This window comes from Chiroxiphia lanceolata, chromosome 26 (assembly GCF_009829145.1).
Source record: "Chiroxiphia lanceolata isolate bChiLan1 chromosome 26, bChiLan1.pri, whole genome shotgun sequence".
In the NCBI taxonomy this organism is placed as follows: Eukaryota; Metazoa; Chordata; class Aves; order Passeriformes; family Pipridae; genus Chiroxiphia; species Chiroxiphia lanceolata.
Window position 1 is genome coordinate 703,887 of NC_045662.1, and position 13,084 is coordinate 716,970.

The 13,084-nt window shown below is 51.2% G+C and overlaps 1 protein-coding gene across 1 annotated transcript; it reads right to left on the bottom strand.

Moving 5' to 3' along the window:
• Positions 1 to 2,950: 2,950 nt before the first annotated feature.
• On the bottom strand, positions 2,951 to 3,723 carry LOC116798610 (feather keratin Cos2-2-like). Its single transcript, XM_032711135.1, has 2 exons — positions 3,691 to 3,723; positions 2,951 to 3,322 (listed from the first exon to the last, which is right to left on the bottom strand). The coding sequence occupies exon 2, from the start codon at positions 3,299 to 3,301 to the stop codon at positions 2,978 to 2,980; it is 324 nt and encodes a 107-aa protein (XP_032567026.1). The 5' UTR covers positions 3,302 to 3,322; positions 3,691 to 3,723; the 3' UTR covers positions 2,951 to 2,977.
• Between the last annotated feature and the right edge of the window lie 9,361 nt (positions 3,724 to 13,084).

Sequence of the window (13,084 nt, forward strand, 5' to 3'; positions counted from 1 at the left end):
TCTGTGACACTCATTCTTTGTTTCACTTGGGCTTCTGCTGGCAGGGGTTGACCCCATTTCTATATTTACAGTGCTCTCAGGAAAATTGTGCCCATCTCATTCACCCTGTCCTCTCTCTGTACACTCTCTGCAGGTGCCTTGGGAAGACAAGGGGCGTTTCTGTGGCCTGGTCTGTTCCCAGGTTACTTCAGTCCTCTTCTATCAGAGGTGTTCTCTATATATTTTTAACCGAGTTCCCACTTTATTATGTTTTTCGATATGTCTATGAGTGTCTATGTTTCTATGTATGTCTGAGTGTCCAGATTTTTGCAGGGCTCAAGGCACATGTGTGTCAGTCTGTGTGTGTGTGATCCCCATCAGGAGGGCAGTGGAAGGTTCCAGCACTGGGTCTGCCCTTGGTGTGTCCTTGGGCACCACAGAGTAGCCGGTTGCCCCCACCAGAAGGAGCCAATCTACAGCTGAATGGTGCTGCCTTCGACCCTGCAGAGGAGTGTCCAGAGAACTGAAATGCAGCTTCTGCCTCCTGCACCCTCCATTTCCTGCTTTCTGTTCAGGGGGAAAACCAATAACTCCTGCCTGCTGTGCAGGCCCTGATCCCTGAATCAATTCCCTGTTGGCGGAATGTTGCTGAGCCCCTGTGCCAAATGGGTGTGGAAGTGAAGGGATCGGGGTCGAGATGTTGCTCTGCTGGGAGATGCAGGACAGACATTCTGGGTGGCACTGGGACAGTCAAAGAGCTGTGGACTGGTTTTGGTGTTTGAGCACCAGGACTTCCATAGCTCCCCAAAAAGCTGAATCAGAGTTGCCAGCAACTGTGTCTAGGCAGGCAGGGACATGTGCTTTGGGGCCAAATGGATCAAACCCATCTCCTCCATCAAGAGAGAGGCCAGGCAAATTCCCTCTTTGCCGAGGGAGCAGTACTATCACTTTTCTTTAGGTTATTCACATTTACATCCATCCCTGTCTGATGCCTGGGCTGGTGCTTTGTAGCTGAACTTGTTATTCATCTAATTGTGCTTTGCTCTGCGTTGGACCCCCTGTATTGTGTAAATGTGGCAAGGTTTGGGAGCTGGGGGAGAAGGCTGCTGGGCTGGGCTCTGTGAGAAGAGTCCAGTGGCTCCTGCCCTGTGTGAGAGTCAGTTCCAACTGTCTCCAGAAGGGACTCAGCGCCGCCCGACACTGAGCACATTTCTCACACTGCTGATTCCTCTATCAAAGTGAATTGCATTCAAATCATGGAATCATAGACTGGTTTTACTGAAAAGTATCCCAAAAAACATTTATTTCCACAAGCTTCCCCCCACTCCATGGACAGGGATGCCACCCACTAAACCACGGTGCTTAAATCGCTGTCCAATCTGACCTTGAACACTTGCAGGGTTGTCACGGGTTAAGATTGGCCCCCCCTGAGAGTCGGGGGCTCAGAGGTGATTGGGTACCAGGGTAGTGTTCCCTGGAGGGCCAATCACCACTCGTCTTGTTCGCTGCTGCTAAAAAATCATATATACACAGCACCGGAAACTGTTGGCAGTTTTTTCTGTTGGTGTCTGCTGCGTGTCGGTGGAGAAGGCCAGGGGGTGGCTGGGCTCCTTCTTCCCCCCTCTGGGTGGGGGGGGGAGCCCTGCGGCCCCCCCAACTCTGCCTAGGCCAGAGTTAGAGACAGCATTGAAGTGAGTGGGATCTGTGAAGGAAGAGGTAAGAGGGAGGAGGCCAGGCCCTCTTCCCCCCCCTGCAGCTGCAGGACGCTTGGGACAGTGTATAACTGGACTGAGCTGCCTGTGGCCAAGGCTAGGGGGCTTTTCCTCCCCCACTGCATTGAGGCTGGTGAGGGGTTGGATTATTAGGCTCAGCATTGGAGCAGAGCCAAAGTGGACGGGCTAAATACAGCTCAGTGCCAGGGGAAGAGAGACCCCCAGGCGAAATTAGAGATGGACCGGAGAGAGGCCCAGAGGATGTCCTTCACAGTGATTTAAAGGCAGGACAGCCGAAAACTCGGAGGAGGAATCAACATTCCAGGACGTGTACGTTGATAAATTGACTACACTACAGCAGCCTATGAACTGAGGTATGAGAGGACAGACTCAAAGCTATCTTCTTGGACTTCATGAAGACGAAAGAACTGCAGCAAACAACTGAAGGTTGGTAGGGAGTGTTCAGGGGCCCCGAACACTCCCACGAGAGAGAGAATGCTTACTTATAAGACTGAAAAGGTTTTCCTGAACTAAAGTTAAAAGGAGAAGCTTTGCAGGGACTGATAGAAGTGTAATATATATATATATATATATACACACAAATTTGCTTTTAGTTTGTATAGTATATTTATTTGTGTAAATAAATGTATATATGCTTTCCCCTTCCCCTCTAGAAGCCTCTGGCCTGAAAGTTTTCTCTTCAGTGTCGAGATAAATTGTGGGAAGGGGTGGGGAAGCCTGGAAATTGGATTTTGGATTTCTAATGTGGCTCAAACTGGCTTAGGCATCCACAAATGTTCTTGGTAACTTTTTCTGGTGTCTAACCACCCCCTCAGTCAGGGATGTGTTTATGAGCTGCAAGGGAAAGATCACAAACTGAAATCCACTGAAGGGAAAATGACCACTGCTTCCTCCACCTTCTTCCTGATCTGACTGGAAGACTTACCATGGGAGGAAGGAGAACTCAGAGGCCCAAATTTGGATGCAGAACAACTTTATTGAGTCTAAAGGAGCAAAGAAGGTGGCTCACAGAGGGCACCACCAGAAGCCATGAAGATTCAAGGGGGGGTGTCCCTCTGCCTGGGCTGCAGAGGCAGGGAGGCCAGAAGGTCCCCAGGAGGGTGGCATTGGGTGGTGGTGACAGGAGAGGAAGGGAAGAGAGAAAAGAGGAGAAGAAGGAAACAGGAGCCATAAAGTCTAAATGCAGTGTCTCAGAGTCGTGTTTTCAGTGCAGCAGCATGATGAGAGGTCTTGCAGGTTGTTGGCCGAGGAGGTTTGCAGGGGCTTTAGCAGGGGGGACATCTGCCACGGTAGCAGCTGGTGATGCAGGAGAGGTCAAAGCCCCCGGAGTTGATGGGCACTCCGTCACAGCTGAGGATGCTGCCAACGGCAGCGGAGGTGGAGGATCCCACCACGGTGTTCTGTGGGAAGGAGCTGAGGATGGGCCCGGGCAGGGTCACCAGCACAGCCGGCGGCTCAATGACGACGGTGGAGCTCTGGCACTGCCTGACACAGCACTCATTGCAGCTGTTGGCCAGCGGGGTCGGGCCGCAGGGCTGGCAGCAAGGGTTGCAGGGCTGGCACTGCTGGCACTTCTCAGGGCACGACATGGCTCGAGCCTGGGGCTGCACCTGGCACACAGGGCAGGGAGGAAGCAGAGCACACGCACACCTCAGCAACAGCCGGCAAAGCACCACCAGGAAGCCAAGGCACCTGCTGCTGCCTGGGGAGGGAGAGGCTCTGCAGGGGCCAACAAGGGAGCCTTTCCCTGAGCCCAGCAGGGCCTTCAGAGATCAGACAGGCCCAGGCTGCTCCTGCCTAAGCTGTAGGAAAACAGCCCCCTCAGCCCAGCCTCCGCCTCTGTCCCTAAGAGACGCTCTCCCCTCTGCCCACACGACCACCATCCCCGAGCACTCCCACAAGACCAAGGAGCAGGGATGGGCTGCAAAGCTCGACCCTGTGCTAGAGAGGGGGGAGGAGAAAGGGGGTTCCCACTCACCGGCTTGCTGAGGAGAAGGAGGTGACAGAAGGGGTTGAGAGAGCCACCAGTTTGGCTGGCTTTTATACTGGCCCCACAGTGCCTCAGGGCCCAAAGGCCATGCTGCATAAGTGACAATTTTCCTGCCTGATCCCAAGGAGCGGAAGCATCTCAGGGAATGAATGGTATGGCATGAGTTGGTGTTTCCCACTACCCTGACTTTTCATTTCCAGGCTTTCATCATGCCCATTCCCTCATGGGCCTTTCTGATTTCCAGTATTTCTAGAGGCGAGGATGTGCCACTGTGGGCAGAAGTCATGGACTAAGTGCCAAAGCCATCCAGAGATGACAGGTGATTCCAGCCTGGGGCAATCTCACAGGGTTTTTTGATTTCAGATGATAGGAAGGGGTAAACGTGCTCCCAGTCCTCCCGTCTTTGGCTCATTACCCAAGGATGCACCAGTGTAGACAGAAGACATGTATTTAGTGCACAATGGATCCAGTGCAGGCAGGTGGTGCCAGGGGTTTTTGTTTTAGGGGCCACCAAACCTGGGCTGCTGTTGGACTTTGAACCCTGGTGTTCACTCCAGCCACTGGGAATCTTTGGGACTTGTGGCTACAGTCTAGTGAGTGGCAGTCCAGTTTCAGAGCTTGATCTTTCCTATGGATGAGTAGGAGATTTGGGGATTAGAGCAGGAGGAACCTGGACATGAGGATCTTGTTTGATCCTTGAAGTCTCTGGCAATGGAAAGAGGGACCAGCATATTCAAGGAAGCAACTGGGAGACAACATGTTCATTGCTGGCACTGAGTGCAGTGGGATTTGGCATCTATGGCCAAGTGGTCTGACCTTACAGTGAGCACATCTCATTGTTGGTCAGAGCACATGCCCTCCTGTGGGAACTGAAGAGCTGTGCCTGGTCAGTCTTTCATGTGGAGAGTTGTACAAGTTTCGAGCTGGCTTCCCGCCAAGTCCCCCGAAACTCGACAACAAGGACCCACCTCCCAGAGAGGGAAAAAGGGAAAAAAAAACCAACCAAGCAGCCAAAGCTATAGCAAAAATATATATATATATATATATACTTTACATATGAGACAGATACACAAAAGGAAAATACCACACACCGGGGGGGGGGGGAGGGGGAAGGGGGGAAAAGGGAGAAGGACAAAAAGGGGCAAGGATCGAACAAGTCAAACGGCCAGCCGAAGGCAAACTAACAAAAATCTCACCACTTCCCTTCAAACAGGCAGGATGGCCAGACACGGTCCTCGGCTCTCCCCTCACGCGTGGCAGATAACGGCAGTCACTATAGGCCTCGGCTCCAGATAAGCCCGACCGAAACAGGGACCCACCGTTCTTGAACCTCGCCGGAGAGGAAGAGAGCGAGATCCCTCCCGCTGGCTTTATTTATACCTCAAGTTACGTAAAGGAATAGCATGGAATACTTCCGTGATCACTTTTCTAGCTCCTTCCTGGCTACAAGTTGGCCTCCAGGAAGGCCTAGAGTGAAACCACCACATTCTCCACCCCTTATTCCATACTATTTCTTTACGTAACACCTATGTTTCATGTTCGCCTACATCCCGCGCATATATATACACACACATATATATATATATATATATAAATATAGTTCTTGTTGGTCTCTCGGCACAGTTGTCTCATCGTTGGAAAATCAATGCCGATGTCAGTTCAGTCCAGATCTTTGGTCTCCTCAGTCACAATTACAGTTCCGATTTATGGCTGTTTCATCACTGGACTGTTTCATCGCCGGATACCAGCATCAGTTTAGTTCAGGTCTCTCTCTCATCTGGTCACTGGCTTCCTGTAAAAACACAACTTAGGACCTACAATTAGTTTTTCCCCAAGGCTAAATTTCCTTGAGGCACACACTGGATGACTCCATCCTTCTTCATTACCCACCACGTATTTCCTGGCCCTTGAGCAAAGACAATCCCACGAATGGGTTTGTCTTGGCCTGAGGCAGGGGTAACCCAAACAACTTTCCCTAGCATTCCCCTCAAATGGATCGCTGGAACTTTATCTCCATCAACAATGTGAAGGGATTCTGCCTGTGCAGGGCCAGCTCGATTGACAGAACCCCTGGTGTTAACTAGCCAGGTAGCCTTGGCTAAGTTTTTGTCCCAGTTTTTATAAGTTCCTTCACCTAATGACTTTAGAGTGGTCTTCAATAGTCCATTATATCTCTCAATCTTCCCAGCAGCTGGTGCATGATAAGGAATGTGGTACACCCATTCGATACCATGTTCCCTCGCCCAAGTGGTGACTAATTGATTTTTGAAATGAGTCCCGTTGTCTGACTCAATACGTTCTGGGGTCCCGTGTCTCCACAGGACTTGCTTTTCAAGGCCCAGAATGGTATTCCAGGCCGTTGCGTGGGGCACCGAAAAAGTCTCTAACCATCCCGTTGTTGCTTCCACCATGGTAAGTACATAGCACTTACCTTGGCGAGTCTGTGGCAGTTTGATATAATCAACCTGCCATGCCTCTCCATACCTATACTTATCCCATCGTCCACCATACCATAGGGGCTTCAGTCTTTTCGCCTGCTTAATAGCGGCACAAGTCTCACAATCGTGGATCACTTCAGAAATGATATCCATGGTTAAATCCACCCCTCGGTCTCGTGCCCATCTGTGGGTGGCATCTCGGCCTTGATGACCGGAAGCATCATGGGCCCATCGAGCCAGAAAGAGCTCTCCCTTCTGCTGCCAGTCTAGGTCTACTTGTGACACTCCTATCTGTGCAGCTCGGTCCGCTTCTCTGTTGTTATTATGTTCTTCATTAGCTCGCTTCTTGGACACATGGGCATCTACATGGTGGACTCTCACATTCAGACTCTTCGCTCTGGCAGCGATGTCCTGCCACAAGTCAGCAGCCCAAATGGGTTTTCCTCCACGCCTCCAGTTCATCTTCTTCCATCGGTCTAACCATCCCCACAGAGCATTGGCTATCATCCACGAGTCAGTGTAGAGGTAGAGTCTCGGCCATCCTTCTCGTTCGGCGATGTCCAGGGCCAATTGGACGGCTTTGAGCTCTGCAAATTGACTCGACTCGCCTTGACCCTCGGCAGCTTCTGCCACTCGTCGGGTGGGACTCCAAACGGCTGCTTTCCACTTCCGGTTCCTTCCTACAATACGGCAAGAACCATCAGTGAAAAGGGCATAACACCTTTCTTCATCTGGCAGCTGATCAAATGGCGGAGCTTCTTCAGCTCGGCTCACTGGCTCTTCTTCTTCTTCTGCCAGACTGAAGTTCCCACCTTCAGGCCAATTTGTGATAACCTCCAGAATTCCAGGGCGATTTGAGCTTCCCAATCGTACACGCTGCGTAATCAAGGCTATCCACTTGCTCCACGTAGCATCGGTGGCATGATGCGTAGGGGGCACCTTCCCTTTGAACATCCAGCTCAAGACTGGTAATCGGGGTGCCAGGAAGAGCTGTGCTTCGGTAGAGGGGATTGAAGGAGTCTTCCATATTTTCCTCTATGGTTCTTATCCAAGCACACATAGCGTCCACGCTTGGTTCCTCCATCTTTGGATTATATACGGATATCAAGCAGGAAATATATGGTTTGGGGGCACCTTGAATTACCTTTTTCCACATTGGTTGCATGCATGGAACATTCTCAGGAACTTGGATGTCATAATAATCTGGATCAGAATAGATGATCTCCAGCATGGCCAATTCCCGTAGGTATTGGATGCCTTCTTCTGCAGTCCTCCACCTTCTTGAAGAACTCTTCAGGGACTCCTTAAATGGGTATTTCACTCTCACCGCGTGGAGGATTCGGAGCCAAAGGCTGGACGCCATTTTCTCCCTCCCCATTTCTTGCTCTATCACAGGGTCTCGAGCAATGGATCCCAATTGTCGTGCTTCATCACCTTCAATTACATGACTATCAGCTCCCTTGTCCCAGCATCGCACCAGCCAGGTGAGGACTTCTTCACCAGGCAAGCGCATATAATCTCTCCGTAAATCTCGAAGCTCTCTTGTGGTCAGTGATTGTGTAATTTCGCTTTCTCGCATTATTTCTTGTCCATCTCTCCCACGTAGAATCTTTTCCACCTCTCTCTTTACTCTTCCACTCCTACGTGGGACTGCTCCCACTTCCTCCCTATATCTCTCATGTGGAGGTGGAGACTGGGCATACCGTGGGGATAAGCTTCTATATTGTTCACGCCGTGGAGATGGATTTCTACGCCGTTCATACTGTGGGGATGGACTCCTACGCCGTTCACGCCGCGGAGATGGACTTCTACGTCGTTCATACCGTGGGGATGGACTCCTACGCCGCTCGCGCCGCGGAGATGGACTTCTGCGTCGTTCACGCCGTGGAGATGGACTTCTATGCCATTCACGCCATGGGGATGGACTCCTGTGTCGTTCGCGATACCCCGCGGGTGGAGGTAGTGAGTAATCTTCCGCGTGCTGAGATAAGGGCCTTCTCCTCCAATCGTTCATACCTCCAAGAGAAGGTTGGGTCTGGAGGGGTAGGGATAATTCCCCCTCCAATTGAGGGGGATGCTTTGACTCCTTCTTTGCGTCTTTTGTAATACTGAATGTGTAGTCAGGATATAAATCATCAAGCGACAATATACCACCGACCGTTAGTACTGTTGCTTTCTTTTCTCTTGATGCTATTCTGTATTCCTTTGGGCATGCCCCTAGTTCTTTTGGACGTGCTCCTTCCCGTGTAGCCGTTTCTTCCTCTCTGGTAGCTGCTTCTTCTCTTCTAATCGCTCCTTCCTCAGTCACAACCACTTCTTCCTCTCTTGCAGTCGCGCCTTCATCACTTGCTGTTGCTCCTTCTCCCATTGCTGCCGCTCCTTCATTCACTACATCCTCTGTTCCTTCTTCTTCTTCTTCTTCTTCTCTTTCTTCTGTGCGTTCTGGTTGCGGAGATGGGTCCGCAAGTTCCTTGATCTCCCTTACCCACGTCTTCTTCTTCTTCACAGGGGCAATGATGACCTTCCGGTTCTTAGCTTGAGTCCCGGTTCTAGTGGACTTAGTAGAGATGGTATTGACTTCAAGTTGTGTTTGGACTCCAACTTCTGTGGACCTAATAGGGACATCACTGGTTTCAAGTGGCGTGGTTTGGGTCTCTGTGTCGACTTTAATCCTCTGAAGGTGGTCTATGGCAGCTCGATAAGCATTAGCCAGGCCCCAGCACAAAGCGGAGAATTGCATATTTGGATCTTTGTAGGAAAAACACCCTTCTGCCAAACAGTGGGTCATCTCACCAGAATCAAACATTTGTTCTGGTGTGAACTCCCAATTAATGGGGGGTGACACATGTCCTACTAATCTACCGAAATCTTCCCAAGCTCCATGCCACCCGGGGACTGGCCTGTCTGCAGCCCTTTCCAAAGTTCCAGCGAGTCCCTTTGAGGGGTGATCTTTTCTACAAGAGGGAAAGCAACGGAACCCCATTCTTCCAAGTTTAAGGAGCACTTCCAGTACTGTTATGGGTTATAAATCTGAGAGAGGAATTTTCCCTTCCCCTGCTTTCCCTGTAAGAGAAACAGAGTTCGAAGGGGGGAAGGGAGTCGATTAGCCTTACAAAGGAACTGGCCGATCAGTTAATGGGCCTTTAACTGCCGGGGGATGGGGGAATGTGGGAGACTGAGACGGGAGGACAGGAGAGACGGCGGGGTGTTCGGACCGGGACAGGGACGGGGACTGTTTTCTTCGGGCATCTCCGGAGGAGGGTCTGGGAGCCAACTCTCTTCCCTGGTTTTTTCCGTCCTGGTGGGACCTGCCTGCCGACGCTACGCTGCCAGTGCCGTATCATTCCCACCGGGGCCGACGAGTCTTTGTTGCTTCTTTTCATCAGAGAGGTCCATGCTAGCTGAAGGGCGGAGAACCTTGGAAGTACTGTCATCTGGGAACAGTGAGTCCTCTTGAGGGGGGTGAACTTTGTTTTTTCTCCTCTCACCCCTTCCCTCCATTGAGGAGAGGGGGTCCCCCCTCCCTGTTTCCCTCTCGGTTTCTCCTGTGGGCCGGGGCTGCTCCCTCCAGACCCCTCTGCCCACGCGGTGGCTGCCGGAGCCCACAGCGCCCCCTGCCGACCACAACTGGGTACTGCAGGCCCTGCACCTTCCAGCGATCCCACAGCGCCCCCTACCGACCACGACCAGGCACTGCAGGCCCTGCACCTTCCAGCGATCCCACAGCGCCCCTGCAGGCCACCACCGGGTGTTGCAGACCCTGCACCTTCCAGCGACCCAACAACATCCCCGGCAGGCCACAATTAGGACTGTGCTAACGGACAGAGGAGTATCCATTTAGACTTGTTGTTGTTATTGTTGTTTCTTGTTACTGTTTTTGCTAACATACATACATCTTTTAATAAAGGGTTGTTATTTCTTCTGTTTTTTCCACATTTTCCTCGAGTAAAGCCCCTTAATTTGACATTACAATTGCAGAGAGAGAGGAGTTTTGGTCTACCTCGTAGCTCATCCTCTTTAGCAAACAGTCCAGTCTCACCGTGACTGCGACATTTTTGGCGCCCAACGTGGGGCACGAAAGAGGAAAGGTGGAAAAAGAATAACTACCCTTTGTGTGAGTTACACGCAGTTTGAACCCCTTGTGTGATTGACACGCGTTTTGAACTTGTAGGCACCATGATGTCAGGGGTTGCTGCTGTCCTCTGGTATATAACCATGCCAAGATATCTGTCCCACCTGTCAATGTATTTCAGTTCAGATACTAGGACCCTCATTGCGATAAGTACCTTTGAGTTTGTGCATTGGGTATATGACACGGCAAACTCAGCACCTGTGATTTTCATCCGGAATATGTCCTCGAGGATGCACTACTGCTCTAGCCTAAGCTGTTTCCTCTGGGGTTTTAAGGATAATAGCACCAATTCCTATGGAGACACACAGGAGAATGCATGCGCCCAACCTTTTATTCAGTTCCCTTTTGGGTACAACACAATGGCCTCTGGGAAGTTTAAATCTTTTTTAGATGTCAGAGACATTTCAATTGTTGGGCTTTTCATCCTAGTTTGTGCCATTATAGTATATCTGATATACCAAGCCAAGGCCAAGAATTACCGAGAAGGCATTCAGGAGCCTGTCCCAGGGGCGGAAAACCTCGAGTGGCATGGGTTATGGGAGGACATGGGTAAATTCCTAGAAAGTTGCTCAGCTCCCATAACATGGAAGCTTACCCTTGAACAACTCCTGAACCCTACAAAAATAATGAAAGCCGTGAGGGAGAGAGGTCGTGATGGATCCATGGAAAGGCAGTTGGCAGCTGCATGTGGGGCCTTGGCCATTGCCTACAGGAAGTTGCTCGGTATGGTGCAGCACTTCCAGGGGAAAGGGAAAGATGAGAACAAGATGCCTGGTACCAAGGTGACTCAGGATAAGGCCAAAACTAAGGGGCAGACTAAGCCAACGGAGGTTGCCCCTATCCAAAGGAAGAAATATAAAGCCAAATCAGTTCGCCCAGTTGACGATGATGGAGAGTCAGGGTCTCCACAAACGGCTGCTCCAGAGCCAGAAATCATCACTGAGTCTTTATCGTACAATAACCTCCGGAATTTACGGACAGACGTTGCTCGTCGTCCGAGTGAGCCCGTTCTGGCCTGGATGATCCGAGTTTGGGACTCTACAGGCGATGCTGTAAACCTTGACGGCGGTGAAGCGAGGTTCCTGAGATCTATTGCCCAAGATGTGGGCATTGAGGAGGCATTTGTGAAGGAATCGAAGCCCCTGTCTCTCTGGGCACGGCTTTTGGATGGTGTGAGGGAGAGGTTCATTTACAGAGAGTCCTTGCAGTCAGATCATTATACCAAGAACTGGAAGACCATAGAAGAAGGAATCCTACGGTTGAGAGAACTGGCATTGCTGGAAGTATTGTTTGGAAGGGATGGGCAACCTACCAACGATCCTGACAAGGTCAAGTGTACACCACAGATGTGGTGGAGCTTCACACGTATGGGGCCGTCCACACATAAAGGTTACCTGACATCCTTGCAGGCTGGGGAGAAGCGGGAGCCAGTGATGTCTGTAATAAACAAACTTCGATTGTACGACAGTATGATCGAAGGACCACTACAGGCCCGTATCTCCTCTGTAGAGACAATGATTAATGAACTCAAGGAATTAACTACGGGCTTGAAAGAGAAGATTGAGGGAAACAATTTCCATATGGCCCCAGTGAAAACCAGACGCCCTCCAGCTAGAGAGAGTGGACAGACCTCACGAACTGAGTTGTGGTACTTCCTAACTGACCATGGAGAAGACATGAGACGGTGGGACAGGAAATCTACCCGTGCCCTAGCAGCCCGAGTGCAAGAGCTGAAGGAGAAAGAAAAGGGGAAGTCTGCGAAAGTGAGTGCCGTACCAGTATCCTGCGGGCAGGGATCTGATCCGCTAGAGGGTTCCTCCTGTCGACATTCACAAGAGGGAAACGGTGACTGGCAGGATGAAGACGAGTGTTAGAGGGGCCCTGCCTCTAGCCAGGTAGAGGCACGGGACAACCGTGTCTATTGGACTGTGTGGATCAGATGGCCTGGCACATCAGACCCACAGAAATATCAGGCTTTGGTTGATACTGGCGCTCAGTGTACGTTAATGCCCTCGGGACATGTGGGACCAGAGACTATTTCCATTTCTGGGGTGACTGGAGGATCTCAAGAGTTGACCATGGTGGAAGCTGAGGTGAGCTTGACCGGGAAAGACTGGCAGAAACACCCCATTGTGACTGGTCCAGATGCCCCATGTATCCTGGGCATTGACTATCTCAAGAACGGGTACTTCAAGGACCCCAAGGGACATAGATGGGCTTTTGGAATAGCTGCTGTGGAGACCGAGGCGGCTAAACAATTGAACTTGTTGCCCGGCCTCTCGGAGAGCCCTTCGGCCGTAGGGTTGCTGAAAGTCGAGGAACAGCAAGTGCCAATCGCCACTACAATAGTGCATCGCCGGCAGTACCGGACGAACCGAGACTCTGTGATCCCCATCCATAAGATGATCCGTGAGCTGGAGCGCCAAGGGGTGATCAGCAAGACCCATTCACCCTTCAACAGTCCCATCTGGCCTGTGCGTAAGTCTAACGGAGAATGGAGACTGACTGTGGACTATCGTGGCCTGAATGAAGTCACCCCGCCGCTGAGCGCCGCTGTTCCAGACATGTTGGAGCTCCAGTATGAGCTGGAGTCCAAGACAGCGAAGTGGTATGCTACTATTGACAGTGCAAATGCATTCTTCTCCATTCCCTTAGCAGCAGAGTGTAGACCACAGTTTGCTTTCACCTGGAGGGGCGTGCAGTATACTTGGAACCGACTGCCCCAGGGGTGGAAACACAGTCCCACCATCTGTCACGGACTGATCCAGGCCACATTAGAGAAGGGTGAGGCTCCAGAACACCTGCAATACAT